This window comes from Phaenicophaeus curvirostris, chromosome 10 (genome assembly GCF_032191515.1).
Source record: "Phaenicophaeus curvirostris isolate KB17595 chromosome 10, BPBGC_Pcur_1.0, whole genome shotgun sequence".
NCBI classification, from domain to species: Eukaryota; Metazoa; Chordata; class Aves; order Cuculiformes; family Cuculidae; genus Phaenicophaeus; species Phaenicophaeus curvirostris.
This window is the reverse complement of record NC_091401.1, coordinates 930,586-954,506: the sequence shown is the minus strand read 5'-3', so window position 1 is coordinate 954,506 and position 23,921 is coordinate 930,586. Positions and strand designations below refer to the sequence as shown.

Sequence of the window (23,921 nt, the reverse complement as noted above, 5' to 3'; positions counted from 1 at the left end):
ACAGAAGTGGTTTGGAATGCAGCGCTATATATCCTCGCAGGTATTCCAAGTTGAGAGTACAAACTTTGGGTTTTTATCAGATTTACAGTGCCTGAATGTTGGTAATAGTGTTATTTTATTGAGTTTTGAGGCTTCAGATAGACTTATTCCATTTTCTCTGCTCTTCTTCAAACCCGTCAAACTGTTCCTAAGATCTGATTCAGCAAGCAGTTTAGTTCGCCCTGAGTATAACCTTGAGATAACATGAACTGGAAAACCTATAAAAATATTTCTTCTTATCTGAGGAGTATCAGTCCAATAGCTATAGCTACTTAGACACTTGTATAGTGATATTAATAATTTCATTTCAAAAATGTTCATTAACTTTCACTTTTAATTGCTGTTTTGTATTATTACCTTTTCACCGCTGAGCACAGAGGTGGAGTGTGCTTGGCAGGTGATTCAGCGTAGGGTTTTCCATAAGCTTGCAAAAAATGTTTATTGAGTGGTGTTACCAATCATCAGGATGATCTGTTGCCAGTGCTCTGGGAAACTGAAAATGCTACATTTCTTTTCTGTTAATGTTAGGAAAGATTGACGTAGTTATTTTTTATCCAGATATACAGTGGTAATAAAAAAGAAGTTTAAGAACAGTGCTATGGACACTTACTTGATGTGAAAGGTTCATGGCCAAACTTTGACAATTGTCTATAGCTTGTGAATGAACAAAGTTGTTTGTTTGCTCTTGATCAGGCCGTTTTGTGTTTTCCAGATCTGCATCTATGATGTACATAACAGTACAGAATCAAACTGTGAAAGCACATTTGTTTAGTTAAAATGATCTGAATAAAGTTCATATCTAAAAATTCTACATTAGCATCTATCTCAAAGGAACAGTAATGATGTTAAAGCTACTTCTATGGGACTGCAGTGATATAAACCAGTATCTTTCAGTTGTATATTTTCTAAAGAAACAAAAGGTAGGAAATGGAGGTTAAAGAGGAGCTGTCATTGTTCTTACTAAAATCCTATCGCTTATGCACTCATTGCATGACCTAGTGCTCTGCTGTGAGCATTCCTTTGTTCTGTCATTTGACACAACAGGCTCAATGCTTGTGGTGTGCTAGGCGTATAAAACCAAGACCTTGCTACCAAGAGTTGTTTTCAGGTCAGGGTAGTTTATGCAGGGTGTCAGAAGCAGCTTTCAAAACCCCAAAATGTGATCATAATCCAGAGCCATTCTCTTAAAACATGTCTGCCGCCTGGAAAGCAGTGTTCCCAACAGGTCTGGGCCTTGTAACATGTTTTTTTTTTTTTTTTATTAGTTGTAACATGCAGGGTTATTTTAGGAAAGGTTAAGACCACTCTGCCATTGTGATCTGAGCTGCATAGTTACATATATTTTCTCAGTTTGCATTATAGTTTAAACAGTTAGCAATCATAGAATTGCATAGCACTTCTGTAGTACTTGAATGAGTATGTATCTTTGAATCTTTTTCTTCACAATGACGCTGTAATGACACGAGTTATTTATGTAGGAGAGCTGGCAGTGATGAAAGCTACATTAGATTTTATCCTTGCTCTTTTATAATAATCACACAAATGATGTGTGTTTGCCAGAAGCAAATGTAACAATGTATTCATATATACAAGTCCTATACAAGCTATTTCTTTTGTTTTCCTACTTCTTGTAGAATGGGAATTGTTAAATATTTCAGAGGTACAGTTGCCTATGTGATGCCATAGTATCAGCATGTGCTATGTACCCTCTTCACCTAGTCTGAAGACTGCAAGTTATCACAACCATCCCTGTGTCCAGTGATTGAAATTTTAAACTCAGACTGTAGCAATTAATGTTTCTAGCTTTTAATGTCTCGGTTTCAGCCCTTTGTCAATACATTACATAAAAGGAACCTGACATAGGACTTGCACCATTCAGATCTGGTCAAATTCACTCTCAAAGATTGAAATACAAGATGTTGATGAGTAAGAGTCAATACAGAGTCTTAGCTCAAGCTAAAAAAGTTTAGGCTTTTAATACTAGAGGTTTCTGGTTCAACTCCTCTTATGCTGCTATTTTTGAAAATGCTACCATTCACTAATTACATAGTTACATTCCTCCCTCTCTCCAATTAGTAATAATAACTGTCACCTACACATGGGTTTGTATCTTTTATGAAGAGACACATTGAATTCCCTTATTAAAAATGGGTATGTACTGTTTTTTTTATAGCTATCCAAATGAAAATTGATGAATTTTAGTACTATGTAGCTAGCATGAAGTTGGAATTCTATCCCCTAGAAGTAAAAGCACTTGTAAAGTTGTGATGTTATTTAGACTACACACATTGTCTTAACAGAATCATAGAATCGCAGGATCACTTAGATTGGAAAAGACTTTTAAGATCATCAGTACAGTCATAAACCTCACACTGCCAATTCCACCACTAAACTGTGTCCCTAAGCACCTTATCTCCACATCTTATAAATGCCTCCAAGGATGGGGACTCCACCACTTCCCTGGGCAGCGTGTTCCAGTGCCTGACAACACTTTAGGGGAAGAAATGTTTCCTAATATCCAGTCTAAACTTCCTTGAGGCCATTTCCTCTCATCCTATCACTTGTTACTTGGGAGACAAGACCAACACCCACCTCACCACAACCTCCTTTTAGGATGCTACAGAGAGAGATGAGGACTTCCCTCAACCTCCTCTTCTCCAGACTGAACAACCCCAGGTCCCTCACTGCTCCCAGAACTCCTGTTATCCAGATCCTCCCGCAGCTCCATTCCCTTCTCTGGATGCGCTCCAGCCCCTCAATGTCCTTCTTGTAGTGAGGGAACGATCCCTGCCTTGATCCTGCTGGCCACACCATGGCTGATCCAAGCCAGGATGCTGCTGGCCTTCTTGGCCACTGCTGGCTCATGTTCAGCTGCTGTCCACCAGCACCCCAAGGTAATTAAAAATAAATTATAAGAATGTTATTCAATTTACTATGGAGATATAAAATTATAGTAGTGCCAGAATTTCTTCGTTTGAGTCTGAGAACAGGACAGGAAACTGCTAGCAAAACCCCTGGAACCCCTATCGCTGTGTGTTTAAAGGGTTAGCCACTAGATGACGCCTTGATTCTGTTCATCCCTCACCCCACGCCCCGACTGATCTCTGGACCTGAATTCCTGAAACTTTTTTTAGTAAATGCATTTCACATATTTTGTAGGCCTTCTACTAAAGTAAATACTATTATTTCAATTTTCACTGGTGCTTTTAACTCCAGCCTCTTTTGTGGGGGTTTTGGTGTTTTGGTCATTGGTTTTATTTATACATGTTTTCCTTCTTTCTTTTTTCTTTTTTTTTTCTTTTTTTTTTTTTCCTTTTTTCATTTTCCCATGTCCCTCTGCTTCATAATTTTAATTTAGAAGTAGAAGCAGGTCAGGATAGTGTCTATTACACCACCTGTTAACAGACATTTAGCATGTGTGGATAAGTGCTCATATAAGTGTGCCCATTGTGCTTGGTGCCCATTTTTCCTTACCAGGAGGGCAGGGAAAGGTTGAATAAACTGTACTTCTGTAAAGCACTTTAATACTGGCATAACTGTACCCACTCTGTGAGATGTACTCATGCATTTGCAAAATTTATCACTGTGCCTGGTACTGACATGTTTACATCACAAATAATTCCTGTGTGGACCTGGCTAAAGAGTGAAATCTTCTGTGTAAGTACAAACGAAAGCAAGCATTGTAGCTCATTTTCCTCATTTGTGAGTCTCTGCACTAATAAGCTACAGGTCTGTAGTCTGTGATTGCCGTGGAGGTTACCATAGTATAACAAATTACCGTGGGTCAGCTGCTCCACTGTAAATTGTGTGTTTCTAATGGAAACTTTCTTGCCATTAATCTAAGGAAAAGCAAACAGCTTCCCTCTCAGTGAAAGACAGGGAATTTCCTCATTTGTGGTCAAGCAGTACTTGAGCAAGTGGGCAGTTGCATGTGGGCAGTTCCTGGCATCAGGTTGACCAACAGGAATTATTTCCTTCATGATACTTTTTGTGTCAAAGGGCTGCACTAGGCCATCCTTTACAAAAAGCTCTCTATAGCAGATCTGGTATGACAGGACACTGCTATTTTCCGATGCATACTTGGCTGTATTGCTGACAAAATCCATGCTCAGTAGATGGGTTTGTAACTGTAAGAGATGCTATCCACTGTTTGAAACTTTTAAAGTATTATTTTAAAATAGATCTTAATGGAAATGCTCTCTATTTTTTTTCCTGTGAACTATTTAATGACAACTGATGAATATTGTTATGTTAAATGGAATAGAAATTAGTGATGAAGTTGTTTGAGAGGCTTCTCAGGGATGGGACTCGGAAGACTGGCTCTGGCTGCAAACAGAAGCTGGGAGATTATATAAAATAGCACTGGCAGACAGTGTTATTTTGTCAGAGCTATTTTTAGTGACTGTATGTTTGCTAAGAGAATTCTGTTGTTTGGGAAAGCAGACTTGATTTGGACAAGACAAAACCCAGGGCTTTATGCTATATCAGATATTTATCTATACTTTTAGTGACAAAAGGTATTTTTTAGTCATGAGCCTTTGCAGTGTGGACCAGACTTCTGAGTAATGTTTTCTATGTTGAAGATGATAGCATAGAAAAAAATATGCTTGTTGTATTACTTGTTTGTATTGAAAATATCATGATATAAATTATCTTCTAAAAAGTCATTACATTAAAACATTTCTCTTCAGAAAAGATGCTGCAAATTCTTCTGTGGCTTCAAGTAACTCCATAAAGGGCCATGGAGCCTATTAGTATTAAGTATTTAAAAAAGCCTACCTATATCATACATTAGATAGGAGAGACATGCTGTACTTTGCAGCTTGTTTCACCACCATACAGTGACATGGTTACAGCCTCACACATTAAGGAGAGCTACATCAACAAAGATTTATTTCTTTTCCCCTCTGTAATTAATACTGCCTCATGATAAGACCTGGCATTGAACTAGATACAGAAGTTGTCAGATAGAATCCTCTCCTACCTAAAGATGCTCTTTGGCATCTTTTTTTGACACCTAATCATTATAATGCAGGGGAAAAAATGGTGATAAAAGCACCAGGCTACCTTTATGCTCTTCAATCAGTGGAGATTAATTACTGCTGATGCAGCTGACAGGAAAGGATAGGAGTAGTAATGGTTTTCATTACCAAAATCTAATGGAGTGGTCAGGAAAGAAGGATACATTTTAATCTTTTAACAATCTGAGACCAATTGATTGAAATGTTCCATATTTTGTTCTTTAGTCCAAGAGGAATCCAGAAAACAACTAAAACATGCAGCCTAAATGCTCTAACGTCAATCTAGTCTTTGAGAAAGTGATTTGGACAGTAAACTGCTTAAGGTGATAACTGACTGATCTGTGTGAATCTATACATGCGTGACTGCAGAAGTACATCTAGAGTGTGTATAGTGAAAAGTCATTTGTTACTCTTGTTGATAAAGGTCCACAAACGTTGTAAATGTTTTGCAGGCCCAGATTTTAGATAAGGTGTTGCACTGTTGTTGTATCCAATACTGATTTATTCTATGAAAGAATTTTAATCTGTGTCTACTTCCATTAGAAACAAATTTTCAGTGAGAGTGGGTTACTTGTTCCTCTTTTAACCCTATTCCAAGGTGCTAAAATATGTTCCACTTTTCATTGGAAGTTTCGTAATATGTTCTACGTCTCATTTTATTTCAATTATTTCAATGCACTAGGACAGCCGCCGAGTTCTGTCATATACTTTATAAATGAAAATACATTGCTGAGAATTTATTACATTCTTTTCATGCACTCCCTGGCTTAAAGGTTGTTTATTTTGAGGTCTACAGTAAGCCAAACGGTTTTAATTTTTCCTTTATTTATGACTTCAGGAAGGATTTACTTTCTTCTTTGAAACAGAAGACAAAAATATACTGTATCAACAGAATATAGAGATTTATGCTCTCCAAAAAAACAGGTTGTGAAAACATATAAATGCAAGTCTGAGCTCGAGGGCCAGAATCTTCATTGCCTTGCAGTTCATGCTGTGTTAGTGGAACATACAGGGGTTTAACTACTGTACTAAGATATTTTATGCAGTTCTTTTGAGTTAACTTGTTCCATGGAGAAAATTCGGCCAGTTGGTATGAGATCATCTCCTGATAAACAGCACCCTCCTCTGGTACTGCATTGCCCCTGTAGAACCTGACAGTGCCGGTACAGAACAGTCGTAAGCAAGGTGAGTCAGGCAGGGAGAGCTGTAACCAAACTAGTCTGATAACACTGTTGCTGTGAGCAGATGTTGTATCTGAAGTCCAAATCAGGGCAAGGGCTGGAGCTGTCTAGACTTCCATTGGGGACATGCTGGATCCTGCAGCCTGATGGCCAACAGTTAATTTATTCCTGCTCTTGTGATTTTGTCACAGTCAACATTCATTTTGGTCTGCTGCAGAATGACTATGCGATCAGCATAGCTTTTGAAAATCTGTTTCTGCTTCCCGTTTTAAATGGCACAAGTTCACTAAAACAGAAATAGTTCAATTATGATCATACAAAGCTCTTCTCTGGAAAGCAGTTATTTTCCTTTAGTGACTTTTGATGTGCTAACATTTTAACTAAGTGTTCGTGTTGTCTGTGTATTCAGTTTATGCCATCAAGGAAAGCAATTTGTTGTAATGCTACTCAAGGCACCCATTAGCAGCGAACAGCAATCTGTGTTTTTAGAGAACCAAAGCTGTTATTTCACACAGGGAGCCATTCAACTCTGCCTTAATCCTCTAACCAGTAAAGCTCATCTTCCAGGTGTTATTCCTGACTGGTATTGGCTTCTCAAAAATGTTTAGAAAATGACAGTCGAATTTAGATTCAGTTGTTGGTGATTTATTTAAGAATCTACAATGTGATATATATCTTTATAAATAAATGTAAATTCTCAAATATTTTTTGACATAACAGAAAAACTGCCATATATCCCATGCTTCTATTTTTAGTTGCCTGTTTTGAACAACTAAGTGGAAAGAAAAATGTTTAACTTAAAAACCTTGTTCCTAAACATCCAGGAAGTTTATTGCATTCTTTCATTGTTGAATCTTTGAAGCAGATATCAATAAAAGTAATACACGCTTTCCTGACACTGACATTTTGAATGCATTAAATTCTGCAGCTGGGCACTGGAACAGGCTGCTTGGGCACTGGCAGAGGCTGCCCAGGGAGGGGGTTGAGTCATCTTCCCTGGAGGGGTTTGAGGGACGGGTGGACGAGGTGCTGAGGGATATGGGTTAGTGATTGATGGGAATGGTTGGACTCGATGATCCAGTGGGTCCTTTCTAACCTAGTGATTCTATGATTCTGTGATTCAGAGTCTGCAGTCTGTGTTATCAGTGGATGTGTATGACCTGACTCAGGATCTCATCTGGCTGAATAGAATAAATGACTCCATTTAAGTGCTCTCACTTAAATGGACCTACTTGCAAAACCTGCTCCAATCTACAATTAGAGTCCCTTATAATTATTTCAAAAGTTGACATTTAATTAAAAGCTGTAAAGAAAAGATAAAATAATATATTTTGAGAATATACTGTTGTCTCACTAGTCATGGAACTGACCTTTGCTAAGACTTTACTTGCTTTTGTGACAAAGGCTCAATATTCTTTATTTGATTGAGCTGGAACATATGCTTGTGGAGTACAGTATTTTTCAATTGATGAATCAATGTGTTGACAAGACATACTAAAATACTCAGGTGTGCTTTAGAACTACTGCGTTGGATGGCATGTTGGAAGAGCATTGTTTTAGTCCGGCCACCAGAAAATGCATGCAATATTTGGCTTTAAGGCACCTCCAGGAAAAGAACATATACTTATTCTTCAGGTCTCTGAAGCAGTGTCAAAATAGAAGTGATCGGATACTAGAGAGATAGCCAGAAAAAGACAAAGCAGAGAACTGAGCAAGTAGCAAAAATATTACAAGGTCATCAATAAAGCAAGTACTACTGTGAGCAAGAGAACTACTGGAGCTTGGTTTCCTATGGATTTTGTCTCGTGGTTGGATTCATTGGCATCAAGCTATGAACTCCAGCTGAAGGTTTTCCATGGTTACAAGTATTTATCATTTTTTTATGCTAAATTATTTTTGTGTGACTTGTGGCTATTATTTTTTCATATAAAATTGTGTAACTGTTATATTTTACAGGGTCTTTATCCTTTGTCAGATTTGGTTGGCCAGTCTTCTTTGGGCAACTGGTTCAAAAGCTGTGGAGGGTGTGGGCAAACAAATATTGTGGACACCTATGCCTCATTTTCTTACCAAATGAGGCACTGCACATTAAAAGCGGTTTGAAGGGATCCCCTTTGCAGCTTTTACAGGGAGATATCCTGTTTAACTTTCATGCCATGCCTTAGATGTGAAGTCATAACTAAGGTTACAGGAAAAGCATTTGTGAAAGGTTTATTAGATTTTCCAAAAGCCTTTCCATGCCAATGTTACCTAAACTAAACCCATCCAGAATCCAAAGTATAGCAACATGAAACAAGATAAAGAGAATTTCCACTGGTTCTTAAGGCTTGTTTCTGGGTCGTGGTAAACATGAGTTTGTGCTGTAGACTTTCTCTAACTGCAAGTGCTATTTGGCCATTTTTGAAATAAAAATGGTAAGAATATAATACCCTTGAGATCTTCCTGACAGTCTTTTTTGTCAGCTCTTACTATAGATACAATGAAAGACTAAGATTGATTTGCTGGTGGAAGAAAGTAGGTACTATGGTTGGACCATAGAGACTCCACAAGCTCATCTGCCAGCCTCTTCCAATCCTTCATTATCTGAGTGCAGAGGTGTTGCCTAGTGTCCAACCAAAGCTTCTGTGCTGTCATCTAAGTCTGTTACTTTTTGTCCTGTCTTTCTTTTCCTGTTTTTGGGTATGGTTGGCAGCGTAGCCTCATTCCTTCAGCAGCGGCCTTTCATGTTTGTATTCCTATGCCCAGTGGAGTCTCTGCTGTCACATAAGGCAAAGCTCCTAATCTTTCCATGGATGCTTCCACCTGTAAGAACTTTGGAATATGTGCTGTCATCTGTTGCATTCCCCTTTCTATTTAATGATGACTGAAGCACTGCAGTGTGAGATATAATTAAAGCAAATGTGATATTTAGAGAATAACTGACAAAATTTTTGCAGCTATTGAAAAGCTTGTCTGGTTAATTTTATTTTAAATCTCATTTTCACAAAATGATTTCTTCTAATCTTCACCATCTGCATAACAAGTGTAATCAGCAAGCTGAAATTAAAATATCTGCAACCTCTGCCCTTTAAATCAATCACAAATTAAACCAGGAAAGAATGTGTTCTAGTGGGAAAAAACCCTCAGAAGAAATCCTTTCTATTATTCACTCCCCACTGAGGCAAAATATGAACACATGCTTAAAAAAATCCAGATAAATGTAATTAAACAACATTTTCTGGTGAAATTTTGTCTTCATTAGATCTTGAAGTAAAAGCTGATTTAGAAACCTCAGACATTTTACCAGATGGCAGTGGAGTAGACATCTTTCACAAACAGCAATTCAGCAGAGCACGTAGGATATTCATGGAAAATGTGAAAGCTGCTCTGTGCACATAGTACTGAGGTGACCCTTCAGGGCCTACCAGAGAGATACCGTCTTAGGAACCAGACACAGAATATTAGTGGTAGTAGCATCTACAAGATCAATCTACAGTGTTTGTCTGCAATGTTGCTCTCTTTTAACAGTTGAGAAGAAAATGCTAGTTGACTTTTTGGGAGAAAAATTGGCTCAATGCAGAGGATTTTTAGAAATCCGACCATAAACATTTCTTATACACACGTTTCTTACATACACATTTGAAAAGTCGAGTGACAGGTAGTGGTGCTGACTCTTTGCCTAGGACTGTACTCACTAGGAAGTGCTTTTGTTATAATACAGGCTATTCTGTTTTCTATATCAGAAGGCTGCTGGTAAGTTCCCTTCCTGTTAGCTGTATTTGAGTCATACATTAGCTGTATTGAATCATATTCTATGATTCTATGATTCTAAGGTGAAGACTGCAGCATGCTGGATGCCCTTTATGAACAGGGTACCTGCAGTCTCTGTTTTTCTCTTATAGCCGTAAGTATCACAGAATCACCAGGTTGGAAAATACCCACCGGATCATTGAGTCCAACCATTCCCATCAATAACTAAACCATGCCCTTCAGCACCTCATCCACCCATCTTTTAAACACCTTCAGGGAAGGTGGCTCATCCACCTCCCTGGGCAGCCTCTGCCAGTGCCTGATGACCCTTTCTGTGAAAAATTTTTTTCTGATGTCCAGCCTAAATCTCCCCTGGTGCAGCTTGAGGCCATTCCCTCTTGTCCTGTCCCTTGTCACCTGGGAGAAGAGCCCAGCTCCCTCCTCTCCACAACCTCCTTTCAGGTAGTTGTAGAGAGCAATGAGGTCTCCCCTCAGCCTCCTCTTCTCCAGGCTAAACACCCCCAGCTCTCTCAGCCACTCCTCGAAATACTTGTTCTCCAGCCCCCTCACCAGCTTTGTTGCTCTTCTCTGGACTCGCTCCAGAACCTCAACATCCTTCTTGTGGTGAGGGGCCCAAAGGGAGAATAACATCCCTGGACAGTAGGCTACGCCGTTTCTGATACAAACCAAGATGCCATTGGCCTTCTTGGCCACCTGGGCCACTGCTGGATCGTGTTCAGTTGCTGTCAACCAACACTCCCAGGTCCTTCTCCTCCAGGCTGCCCAGGGAGGTGGTTGAGTCACCTTCCTTGGAGGTGTTTAAAAGATGGGTGGACGAGGTGCTAAGGGGCATGGTTTAGTGTTTGATAGGAATGGTTGGACTTGATGATCCGGTGGGTCTCTTCCAACCTGGTTATTCTATGATTCTATGATTCTATGATTCCCTACCCTCCAGCAGATTGACGCTTCCACCCAGCTTAGTGTCATCTGCAAACTTGCTAAGGGTGCACTCGATGCCTTCATCCAGGTCATTGATAAAGACACTGAACAGGGCTGGACCCAGCACTGAGCCCTGGGGACACCACTTGTCACTGGCCTCCAGCTGGAGTTAACTCCATTTCCCACCACTCTCTGGGCCCGGCCAGCCAACCAGGAGAGTGTTTGCTTGACCAGGCCAGAGGCTGACAGTTTCTGAAGCAGAATGCTGTGAGAAGCTGTGTCAAAGGCTTTATTATGTCTTGGCAACCCTCGACTATAGAGTTTGCTTTAAATAGTGAACTTCTCTGCTGGGATTATTAGTAGGATGCCAGTTCCTACTGGCAGGTAGGAGCATTGTCAGGAGCATTACATACCTGCTGGAAGTTTGCAGCATTGTCAGGGATCTGTGTTAGGACCAAATTAAGGAGTTTCAGCACTTCACTTTGACCATGAGACATATATCAAGCGCTAACTACTAGCAACTGTGCACCTGGGCCAAATTGAAATGAATAACCTAAATGTGAAAGGCCGTGCATCGTGTTCAGTGAACCATTCTGTTGCCTGAAACTGTGAACTTTGTGCTCGAAGACCAAATTAAATAGAAACAGCCCAATAAGTGTCCAATTTTATAATACTAAGTCATCCAAATATATTATGATATTAAAGCACTGCGGAGAGATATATTGTGGTTGAGATAATTGTGACTGTTAATTTTCAGCCTTGTTGCCATAGGACATTCCTCTGGAAATTATTACAAATATATATGAAAGCATTATTTGAAAGACAGTTAATTGCTTTTATTTAACTCTGGACTGAAAGGCACAGGAGTTAATGATACTTATAACTGTTTGATGTTATTTTTATAAAATGAGTTTGTTTCCATAAACACGCACAAGATATTCACATAGCAGTATCAAAGAAGTATTGCAAATCTGTCTCCCTTCTTTTTAGACTAAAAATAACAGCATCATAGTGTGATGAAGGTCTGAGTGGATTTCTGGTCAATTTTATTTTTTCTTCTTAAATACCTGGTGGCACACCTGGTCTTCACATGTCAGTTCCTGCAGCAGTAAAACAGTTAGTAAGTATATAGCGGTACAAGTTGTATTTTGCATACACAGCAGGTCTCAGAAATGACCGCAACTGATCCATTGCATTAACAAGGTGTGATTATGAAAAAGAGAACAGAAAGAACAGTGTTATCACATATAACCAATCAGCAGGCATGCACCACATTGCAGGAATTAGATTTTGACATGTGAATTGAGCTCTAAGAAGAATAAACATGAAAAATGCATAAAAATTGGTCTTTATTGCAAGGCTTTTTCATGCTCTGTTATTAAAACAATATACTGTAATAGGTTATAATTCACATGTTACCTCATAATTCACGAGAAGCAATGAAAGAAGGAAATTAAAAAAAAAAAGGAGTGTGCTTTAAAAAGATGAGGGCATTTGTTTCAGAGATATGCCCAGCGTTTTTTCAGGGGCCAGAACACACCATTTTTGCCCAGTGTTGCAGCTGGCCTCTTAGATGTTGGCACACCTGCACATTGTATTGCAGTCAGTTTGATTAGTCTTCTGGTTAGCCAGCTTTACTGTGCTAAATAAGGCTTTGAGGTGAGCTGAGCCTGGCTTTTTAGCCAGCAATTGGCCAAATCTGCAATAGTTTCTGAAGGCTGTTGAAAGAATCTACTTGGTCTCTCTGTTTCCGCCAGTCTTAGCCTGAATCCTGGTGCCAGCATGTAAAACTTTACTCTGGTTAGATTTTGAATATGTGTTGAAATAGAATTGAAAAGTGTGCTGGACAGTTGCTTTTGGTTCAGTGGCAGATAGTGTTTGTTAATTCATTGCTTTGACCTTTCAAGCATGGAGACTTGAGGCAATGTGGTTGGCCATACCAGCTGTCTCTGGAGTAAACTTGTGAAGGAGTAGGTATCTAGATGCAAATCACGAGACAGAAACTATTCCTTATGTACCCACTTATTGCACCATCCAACATCATCATGCCTGTTTCTCTATTGATCTCCCCAGACAATCTGAAATCATTATTTTTATGTATCTATTATTTTGAAAGCTTTCTGGACTTCACTGACTGCTTGGTTCTTGCACAGGCTCTTCTGATCTCTCTTGGACTCACCACATTTATCTTTGGGCACAAAATAATTGCAGTGCCAATTGTTTGCTGGATGCTCTTGAGTATTCAGAGGTTTCTGTTCTGTGTTACAGCACAAGATGCTAAAATTTCATTGTGCTTCTTCCAGAACAAAAAGTAATATTTTTCTTGCAGTCATTCCTTTACTGTTTTTATCCTACCACTGATCATATGAGAATGGGATGATGTTAGAGGTGCGATGTAGCAAGAAGGGTTAATAGCTGGAGTGCTGCTGACTGGAGCAAAAAAACTGCTGCAGGGTTATGACTTAATTGGGAGAAGGTGGAAAGAAATCGAGCATTCCTGAGTTGCAGGAGAAGGGGGATTTCCTTAGAATTTCAGAGCTCATAGCTGTCCAAAGACAGACCATTCTAACTAGAATAGGTAACAAAATCTTTGAACTGGAAGAACAGCATGTTGTTACGTTCTCAGTTATGTACAGCAGTCCTTACCAGGTGCAGAAGGTCTCCTTCAATCCAGTGCTTCCAGCCCCTGTTTTTCTTTTCACCTTTCTGAACGCATACCAGTTTGTCACCATCCCAAGTCACTAGTGTCTGCATAAATCAGACAATTAACTCAGATATGTTAACGAGAAATTTATGAATACCTGAAAATAAACTCAATCAAACAATGGGGAGACACAGTTACAGTTGCTGCATACTGTTCCACATCTTCCTCCTAAAGAATATAAATCAACCATTCAACCAAAACCCAAATGCATTCAAGACGACAACAGTTTTGATAGGAAGCCTTTACTGTGCTTTGTTGTCATTTCCCTATACTGCTTCACATACATGAAGTGCTCATACTAACTAGTGAATTGCTGAGTGAATTAACAGATACTTGTGCAATGTACGCAAATCATGTTTTTTCTTTTCTTGCTGTTTAAATCCATTAATGAAACCATTATAAGTTTTCATGAGTGAAGTCCTGGAGTCTTGTACCAACCAGTGCCGTGCTAACCTCTTTTCTAGCACTAGATAAAGTAACAAGAGGCAACGTATGTTAATATCATCTAATACGATACTGTTATTGATTTTATAGCAGCTTTCATGCACTTTCAGAAGAGACCTTTAAGGAGATGTGATCATAGGCTGGACAAAGTGCTCTGGCTGCTTGAGCATAGGGGTTGGACTGGGTGATCTCAAGTAAGTCCTTCCTTCCCCAACTATTCCATGATCTGGTGTGATTTCAGAGTCTGTCACTAACAAACAGGGTATTGGGTATGCTGATTCTTGCTCAGGAGACGGATACCTGTAAGGCAAAGTTCTCTTTACAGTTTAGATCCTCTAGTTGGATATGCTAGAGTAAATTCAAAGCAACTGTGGTTTGAATTGTTCTGTATTTGAACTGTTGCACTTTAGGGAGACATTTAACCACGTGTGATAGGCAAATTCTCATGAGACACCAGGTAAAGTTGGTGGACATTCAGTTATTAAAAAGCTCCAAGAGTATTGGGAGACTAATTAATTTGCTAGTTCAGCACTGGGTGATTTATTTCTCTTATGAGGGAGCTTTTGATAAGCAACAAGACAAAACCCATTCCATTTCAGTTAGTTTTTTTCCTTATTTACAGAATATTTAAGCTACATGCTCTTTAACTTATCCAAGCCCTCTTTACATTTAAAAGTTGCCTAGTGGTTTTATTAGCTTAATCTATCTTCAGTGTGTTTGAGGCATTGATTTGTTAATAAAATGACCAGAAAATTCTTTTAGAGCACGTAAGACAATAGGCATGACACGCTTCCTTTTTCCTTCTCTTGTTAGAAACAAATAATATAATATGTTTAGACAAGAATATTAGGCAAAACTAATTAAACCACATAGGGCTATAATTGTACAAGCTGTGTTTCCTTCCTTCCTTCCTTCCTTCCTTCCTTCCTTCCTTCCTTCCTTCCTTCCTTCCTTCCTTCCTTCCTTCCTTCCTTCCTTCCTTCCTTCCTTCCTTCCTTCCTTCCTTCCTTCCTTCCTTCCTTCCTTCCTTCCTTCCTTCCTTCCTTCCTTCCTTCCTTCCTTCCTTCCTTCCTTCCTTCCTTCCTCCCTCCCTCCCTCCCTCCCTCCCTCCCTCCCTCCCTCCCTTTCCTTCCTGCCTCCCTCCCTCTCTTCCTAGTATTTGATAATGAAGAGGAGAATTTGCAAGTGAAATGATTTTATAGAGAAGGGCAACGTCTTTGATGGTGGTGAAGAGTACTGTGGATCTAAGGAGTGATGCAACTAATGAGTCCTTAGATCCTTAGTAATGCCTTCAACTGATATAAAAAGATGTGATAACAATGTTTTAGAGTATAAACTCTGTCACAGGAATATGTCCCACCCAGCACTCACTGGAGTATGTGATAGGAAGAAAATTTAGACAGGGATACTGGAAGAAAATGGGTCTTGTTATTTGGTGGCTTGTAGCGCTGTGAATAAGAAATAATTTGGGAGAAGTCATAGGAATTGCACTGCACAAAGTTAGTTTGAGAATGAAAAGCAATCCATAGTGAACAAACAATGTTTTCTGTTGCATTTGTGTCACTCCAGTGAAGGATGATGTGAGTTGAAATGTAAACATGTCCCTTACGCTGCAGATTTCCTGTGGCAATTGCCAAAACAAAACAGGTCTTGTTGACAGAGAGCTTTGATATCAGCTTCTCGGAGTTTGGCAACAAGTTCTGAAACCTTGTTTATTGAGAAGATACTGATGGAAAAGACAGCATATGTTTGGCACAGAGCAAGAGAGCTGAGAGCTAGGTGGAAGAACGGGACTGTGGTAATGGGCAGATACAGGCAGATTCAGGGAATGATGGCAAAGACAGGCAGGTGAGGCAAGAATAGCAAGACTGGAATGGACAGTCGATGGAAAGTTAAGACCTTCTGGCCTTTCTACCTTTGAAAATCTTACTTAAGCATTTTGCATGTAAGAAGAGAGTAAAACAGAAGCAGTATTGGATACAGAAACATGAAGCTGAATTCTGTGAGTGAATTTAATTTGTGTGTGTGTATGTATTATCCTCCTCACTAGCTTCCCTGACACAGTCTTACTTGAATGCCTCGCAGGAACAGACTTATTAGTTGACTCTGTCTGTCATAGGAGGTAGGGCAGAGGCTAGGACACAGTGTGGTCCTTGATCCAAATGTTGCTTGTCCACATATCTTGCTGAAAGGCATCTGCACATATGCCCATAGTTCCCTAAGGGAATTCTGAGCTGAGGTTACTCCCACAATCCTGTGGATATCAAAGTGTGCACTGCTGGGTCTCCTTGCCTGTCTGGCACTGCCAGCAGGCCTGCCACCTGTATCAGTCGTAGCATTGGCTCACAGTTTTTCTTGTCCCTTCCCAAAGCTCCCTTAAGGTTAATAGCTGAGTGAAGGTTTATTTTTAACAGTGTCAAACTGTTAAACTATCCAACTGAGTCTGAGCAGGCTCTGATTAAAAATACAATGTGAACCTAGCCATTCAGAACTCAAAATTTATATTGACCTAAAGAAAGACCTGAAGTCAATGAGGTGAATTTACTGTTTCATTAAGGAAAATACATAGGTAAAAATACAGTTTTGCTAATTTCTAAGTACCTAAAGATCTATCATAGAAAAGCTGGAAAAATCCTCTATTAGAAAAGCTTGTAATTAGTGATTGTCCTCACGTATCTGAGTAACCATTCTGATTTACATTTATAATAAATGATTGTAGCAGGGAAGAAAACTGTCTCAAGATGCAGATTAATTCTGCTTTGTAAAAACCATTTGATGTCTATAAAATAGTTGTGGTTTATTTTCATGCATTCAGCCGAATTTTATAGTAACTGCTCACTCCTGGTATTCACTGTGGTGTAAACAGCTATCTAGTATCAAGTCTTTACCTTTACCACTCGGTTATCCAGTCCTTCGGTATGTTCTTCAAACTCCACTCCCACAGTGTAATTCAGTTCATAGTTTCTGAAAGTACTGAGTGTTTTTGTTTTAAAATTATCTCCATCTTGAATAATCTCCTTTGTTTGTTTCAAGTGTTTTGCAATCTTACGAGTTGCAAAATCAATACCTGCCAGAAACCAGAGAAGAGTATCACAATGAAAATTCCAATATTTGTTATCAAAATATGAAGCCACAGCACTTATCTTTATGTACTGTAAATATAACATTTTATGTGGAACATAGTTCTAGGAATGACACTTATACCTGCAACATTTTGCAGAGGAAAAGGTCATTTCAAAGCAAAATAATCTTCTGCGTGTAAGTAGACTTTCATTTTGAGGGTCTTCCGCTGATGACAAATTTATTTATGAACAGGATGTCTGTAGGAAAGTTATGAGCACAGCTACAACGTAAAACCAGTAGTGAAAGGATACTGGCATGTCGTGTCACCCCAATCTCCAGATTTCTTTGAGATCATGAAACAACAGCGGCTATTAAGGCATTGGGTTTTTGGCCTCATTCGCACCTGAAGCTGTGGGATGGCAGGAGGGCTGTTACCATCTTATGCCTGGGAGCCGTTCCCTGTTCTGAGCATGCAGTGTAAGTCCTGTAGCTCTTAGGCCTATGAGGGTACTGCAGGATATCTGTCCTGCAGGGTTACAAATGGTGACTGCCCCCAAAAGAAGGGTCTCAGAGTAATATTCCTTTTCAGAAGATAAGTATGTTAGAATGAGTGTGTAATCAAGGGGATTTTGGCATGTTACCGTTATGATGAACTATAGTCTGTGAGAGTATGCAAGAGGTGAGTTAATGAATTTAAAAATAATGAAAATTATACCAATGAATAAGAAAGAAACAAATACAAACTTGACTTATACATTATTGTTGACAGCAGGCAGAAATAAACTGTAGTTTAGATGTTAAAGGAAGACAAATTCAAAGTCAAAAGTCAAAAAAGTATCAAACTAGAGCGTTTGACAGTTCCTGTTAAATATTCTGTCAACATTTTATGCTCTACTGATCTCCTTAACACCCTGATTTTGATCATGATGAAGACTAACTTTACAGTGTAAACAACTGCTTTCAACTGAATGCATTGCAAGTTACCTAAAGGAGAATATATATTACCATCCTGACAGTTTGCCCCAGACAAGCCACCTCATGCCAGCTGCATTACCATCTGCAATAAATATTTCTGACCACCTGGCGGTGAATATTATCATGGTGCTATATGCAAATGAAATAATCTCACATCCTTCTGCAAGAGACTGAAAAATGATTTTGGTAGTTTAGCCGTCCTTCAGAGGTTTTGCAGGTGAGTTCATCATTGTTAGCTCAGCAGTGCCACAGATTGAAGGAGCCCTTTTCTTTTGGTAGATTCATTGTACTACTTGTGAAGTACTAATCGAGTTGAGTAAGAGGATTGGATTGAAAAAAATTTTGACTTTCTAACATGGGGAATAATGTTCTTGTTCTGTATTTGTATTCAAGGCTTCTTGGGTATATTTTATCTGCTGTGGTGGATTACAGGTATCTCTGGGTCTGATTTATAGCCAAGTAGCATAAAATTTAGTTCCCTCTGAAGAAAAAAAATGTCTAGACTTCTAAAGAAATGCTATTTCTGACTAATATATTAGACCTGTAGCTCCTGGAGGAAAATCAGGGCAGGTTTTATTAAAGCAAGATTTTCATAACTGCACTTTGAACAATTCAAGCAATAAAAATGATATACTGTTCTATTATAGTAGATTAAAATACTTTGTAGCATGTTTATGATAAAATCAAAGTTTCTGGCTTAAAGGGCAAAACTACTCTTTAATTAAAGTTTAGAAATGCATATGTATTAATTATAAGGATGGGTGATTTTTAAAAAAACCACAACCTCAGTGTGCTTTGAACCTAAGCACTTTAATACTTAAAAATATCAACCACATGTAAAATTGTGAGAAACAGCAGAAGAGCATCTTTTCATCCTCTCTGTGTCATTTCTTTCCATTCTGAGAATCATCTGTAGCCATATGCATCTTTGCATTGGTTTTGGTGTTGGGTTTTTTTTGCTAATTCATTGGCTCTTTTTCCTTAGTATAACATAGTGTATGTCGATGCATGTATACACGAAACATCACGATGTACTTATGAAGGGCCAGGTCCAGACAACTGGTGCAAATAGCTCCTTCATCCCAACCAGTTGCTGGCATTCTTATTGGGATAGTAGTTTGAAAATTATATCTGAAAGCTCAGTGAGTGCTCTCCAGTTCAGTCAGCCCAGTTTAGGCAATGAATCCAAGTATTTTCCCTCAAAATACATTTATATTGCATTCCTTATTCTAAAACATTCTTCCTCTTGCTTTTTCTCAGGCTACTGAGTGGGTCGAGTTCTTTTATTCTTGTGAACTGTTAGTGTCTTTTTTAAGCAGACTTCCCAGTATTGGATGCCTGTAGTCCAGACCCCATTGTAGGCGGAATACATCCATTATTCTCCCAATTTCCACTGGGATATATAAGATTAGAAAGGAAGAAAAAGGTCCACTTGATTCAATAATAACAGAGTTATGATTTATCCACTAACTGGGGTGATTCTAAGGATGCCACTGAGATGCAATGAATACCTGCTGTAGACCAGCTCATGGTAACATTTATGGTACAAAAAAGAATTATACAACTGGAAAATGAGTTACTTATTATAAAAGGATTAGTATATAAGGATGATAATAATTAAAGCTTAGTTTAAAGCTGGTATTATTATTTGTACAATGACAGTTAGAAAGGAAATTCTTACTGAATTTGACTGAAAATCAAAGTTTAAATTCTACAATGGATAAAATAAAATTCAAAGAAATGCATGTTATTAGCAGCTGCTGTCCTTTTCCCTGACATTTTTACTGGATTTGAAGGCAAACACAAGTGAAATATTATAGCTCAACTGAAATAAACAGTGGAGGAGTTTCATCCGATGGTAGCAGGGCAGGGAAGAAAGCTACGGTAATGAGGTGGTCACTGCAACCACATCAAAAGAGACCACCATAAATGCAAATCCTTTGGAAAGCAAATATGCACACCACGAATGTTTAATTTGCATACTAAAAATAAGGAAGGGATAAATCTATAAGGAGATCTGTATCAAGTTAATTATCAAAGATGAGTTATCAATGTACGATGAAATGTCACTACAAAGCAAGGTAGAACTTGAGCAGGATGATCATCACGACTGGTGGGTGGAGTAACACCCTACAAACGTAGGTCAGATCACAGAGCAAATTGCTGAGACAGGACTGAAGTAGAGCCAAACCAGAGAGAATTGGGCTGTGGGCAACAATTGTAGGTATGACAGGGGTCTGAGGCAGGCAGTGAGAGAAGCCTGAGGTAACTGTTCCTGAGGACAGTCTGGAATAGTCAACTTGTGACAACTAGGAGCTAACTTAAACATCATCCAGTTCACCAGGCCCCGTGGCTCACCTGCAGTTGGTATATTAAATGCTGAAACCACGTTTCAGTTGCATATGAAGTAGTAATTACTCTTTTTGCATAACTATCAAACCCCAACACTTGAATTACTTCAGTTTGTGTGTATCTATCTCCTAAGATTCATAATGTTGACTTCACTGCTCTTATTTTTAAAAAAATGACTTTTTGTTCCTCGCAGGAACAAAATGTGTGTGGTATTTACAGACTTTCCTAGGAAGTCATTGAGCTTTCTCTATAACTGCAAAGGCTAAAAACTATGAATAGTGAAACTTGCCTTTCTCTCTTAAAAGAGTTGAAGCTTTGAGGAAATGATAACTATTTTAAATTGTTGAATAATGATGAGAGTTTATTTTTATGTGTTTATGTGTGTTTATCCTCTTTTAGTCTGAACAGATAAATAAAACAGGGTTAAGATTCTTCATTGAGAGTAATACTGGTAGAAAATCAGTTGAAGTGTCAAATTTTTCATCTCAGTTAGATTTATTTTCCTGATTTCCTGTTAGACTCTTCTTCACAAGAAATACATTTTCTTACCTTGTGGAATATGGCTGTAGAGTGTGTTATTACTTTTTGAACCACTGAATTGTTTTTATAATCTATGTCTTTACAAGCAGATGTTTTGGGATCTGAGCAAACAAATTCTTTAGATCTCCATTAACATGACTCAACACCATTTGAACAAAGTACAAGAGCCACAAGTCTGATCTCGACTGTGGGTGAAAAGTGCAAGGTACTTTGACCTGAAAAAGCTCGTATTTTATCAGTATCACTCTTACAGTGTCAGGTGCTGTAGGAAGGCAGAGAAGAAAGAAGAGCAAGCGCTGAACAGAAGATAGAAATCAATGACCACTAGATAGAAAACAATGAGACATCTGGGAATGAGAAGTGCATAGACCCACCTGGGCTCCCGAGAGCTATCAATTTTAAGCATAAAAGTAAAATACAGGTTTGATTTTGCCACAGAACAATTTATGATTCAGAGCCAGACAGACTCTTCCAGTCTAGGCTAAATTAGCCAACTTTAATGGCTACTTTTCTTGTGTAAATTTTATAGACATCATATGTGGTAAGGAAACAATGGTTCTTTATGCCCTTCAGCTGTGATGGGAGAAGATTCCCAGTTCTAAAGACTGTGCTTCTTATGCCTGTGTAAATGTAACTCCCATATTTTGGAATGCAGCTGTATTGGTGCAGTGGTGCAAAGGTGGTAAGTGTTCTTTCAGGGCCAATCCAGAGTGTACTGAAGAAATCCTTGAGAAATGCCGATGTCTTCTACTATTTTTTCTTTTCAGCAAATTAAAGATCTACATCACTGCTAACCTAAGTGGAGGAAGGATTTTATCCACACTACTTGCATACTCATAATGACCCAGAGCAAAAAGTTTATTTCTTTATGAGAACAAAAATGCTTGCAGAGCAATTTATATTGAAAATAATGGGTACAGCAAAAGAAGACATTTCTCTCATAAAACTATCTCACAGTCATTACAAAAATTGAGTCTGTCAGAGTGGGGAAAATAAATCTACAAACAACATAAACTTGATTGTGACATGAAGTGACAAGGAAATTGCTTGCATTTGGTAAACAGTGTTTTGGTGTTTAGCAGCTACAAAGAATATGCTTAGAATCCTATACAATGGATACACCGTAGCTATCAGGCCTCTAAGAACAGACAGGCTAACAAAGCAGTGAGTGAAGACTGCCTGAAGAGCAGACCAGCTCTTTTTGCATGTACACATATATTGTCATCAATCATGGTTGTAGCCAAGAGAAATTAAGTGTAGTTAATCATGTAAACATATGTTTAAGAACTCCTGTGACCTAAGTCTCTTTGCTCTGTAAGGATGACTCCCACAAAAATTGTCAGAAATATTTGCCCATTAATCTTTGAATGCTTTTAAAGACTTTTGTCATTGCCTTTACTGTGCAACTGGTGCATATAATTTCTGCTAGTTCAAAGCACTAATGAAGTAATAAACACAATTGTTGCTTTAGCAGTATAGAATGTCCTGTTCCACTTTAACAGCCACCTAGGTTGTAGCTTGACTGTTATGGTAAGTATTTACCAGGAACAAAAAAAGGCTTCTGGATCTGAAAGCCTGGTTTCTTTCTCTGCCTCTGCCACCTCCCCCCCACCCCGCCCCCTAATCTGTATCTGTTTTTTCATTTACTGAAACAAAGAATAATATTATAGAATGAGAACGTTGTGATTTTAAGTACATTACAATTATTTGATTTTTTAATGTGATTGGCAAAACCCTTATGCCACAACATGCATTACAGAAAATCTCATTGATTTTTAGAAGGATTGTACTTACAATTGAAGCATTTCCTCTTTATATAGTTAATATTTTTTCATTTACCTAGAGCAACCATGTAGCCTTCAAAGTTTTCATTGGTTTCCATTTCCCATGTCCCATTGTAATCAGCAGGCATGGTGGCAAGAGCTTAAAACCTACTTCAAATCAAAAGGTGAGGCTGGAAACAGGATCTGCTAAGAGAATGTTTTATAAACCCTTTCATATCTTTTTTTTTATAAGTTTTATGGTTTTTTAGATAATGCTGTTTGAGGGTCAGAGTGATAACCTAAGAAAACTTTGCCTTCGTTACCAAAGTTCAGCTGAGCAGCTGGCAGACAAGGAACACTTTCTGAAATATGTAGTAGTACAGGATATGATTTTACGGTGACCTTTGTAAAGAACTGCTAGCTATTATGGGATGTCTTTGAAACATGTTGAACGCAGGGGCAAATTGTACAACCCAGTTAAAGTTTCCAAGGTGAATTCTCTTTTTCAATTCCTTTCTGTGTGTTATGTTTCACTACGAAGATGAGTCTTACAGAGCTGACACACACAGAACTCCCATTGAAAATTGATGGATGTCTTCAATGCATAAGAAATGGAAGAAAGGGCAGAAAAAGGGAATATTTCTGTTGAAAATATTCTTGTTTTCCTTTGGTTTTCCAAACATCTACTACAGATAGATGCACTTCCACCAACTACATTTCCATATTATTAATTTAATTTAGCAGCAAGTTTAGCAAATATAAAGTAAATCAGAATCATTCATAGTATCATTACTGTCAATCCTACCCTAAAAATTATCTTTTAATTACTTTGAAACATAGCATTTTGTTTTAGAAAAGTGTTTCTCATCCTGCAGCATTAACTGTTGTGGAGAAAAACATGTATTTCAGTTGCACAAATAAGCACATTCAGAATGTATCAGGGTGGAGAATTTGAACGTGCAGTAGAACTTTTTACCAAAATTTAAAGTAAGCACTAAGAGTGAATTAATACAAGTTAAGGTTTTAAATTCTTTGCCTTTAATTAGTCAAGATAACTTACAGATGGCTCTGCAGATAGAATTATTAAAAGTGATCAAGAGTCCAAAATACTTTGCTTTTCTTTCTCTCATTTTTTTTAATGGGGGTATTATTGAAAACCTTGCTAGAAAAG

At 38.4% G+C, this 23,921-nt stretch overlaps 1 protein-coding gene across 1 annotated transcript; it reads right to left on the bottom strand.

Moving 5' to 3' along the window:
• Positions 1-11,902: 11,902 nt before the first annotated feature.
• RBP2 (retinol binding protein 2) lies at positions 11,903-22,922 on the bottom strand. Its single transcript, XM_069864749.1, has 4 exons — positions 22,827-22,922; positions 16,946-17,124; positions 13,556-13,657; positions 11,903-12,009 (listed from the first exon to the last, which is right to left on the bottom strand). Exons 1-4 carry the CDS (start codon positions 22,897-22,899, stop codon positions 11,956-11,958), a joined length of 408 nt encoding a protein of 135 aa, XP_069720850.1. The 5' UTR covers positions 22,900-22,922; the 3' UTR covers positions 11,903-11,955.
• Positions 22,923-23,921: the final 999 nt, after the last annotated feature.

What these genes read in the sequence shown, in the direction of transcription:
- RBP2 (XM_069864749.1), bottom strand. Translation starts at nt 22,899, where the DNA reads ATGCCTGCTGATTACAATGGGACATGGGAAATGGAAACCAATGAAAAC. An exon ending in AGGCTACATGGTTGCTCTAG is followed by an intron (nt 17,125 to 22,826) that starts GTAAATGAAAAA and finishes GGTTTCTGGCAG; the next exon opens with GTATTGATTTTGCAACTCGT. An exon ending in TGGATAACCGAGTGGTAAAG is followed by an intron (nt 13,658 to 16,945) that starts GTAAAGACTTGA and finishes TGATTTATGCAG; the next exon opens with ACACTAGTGACTTGGGATGG.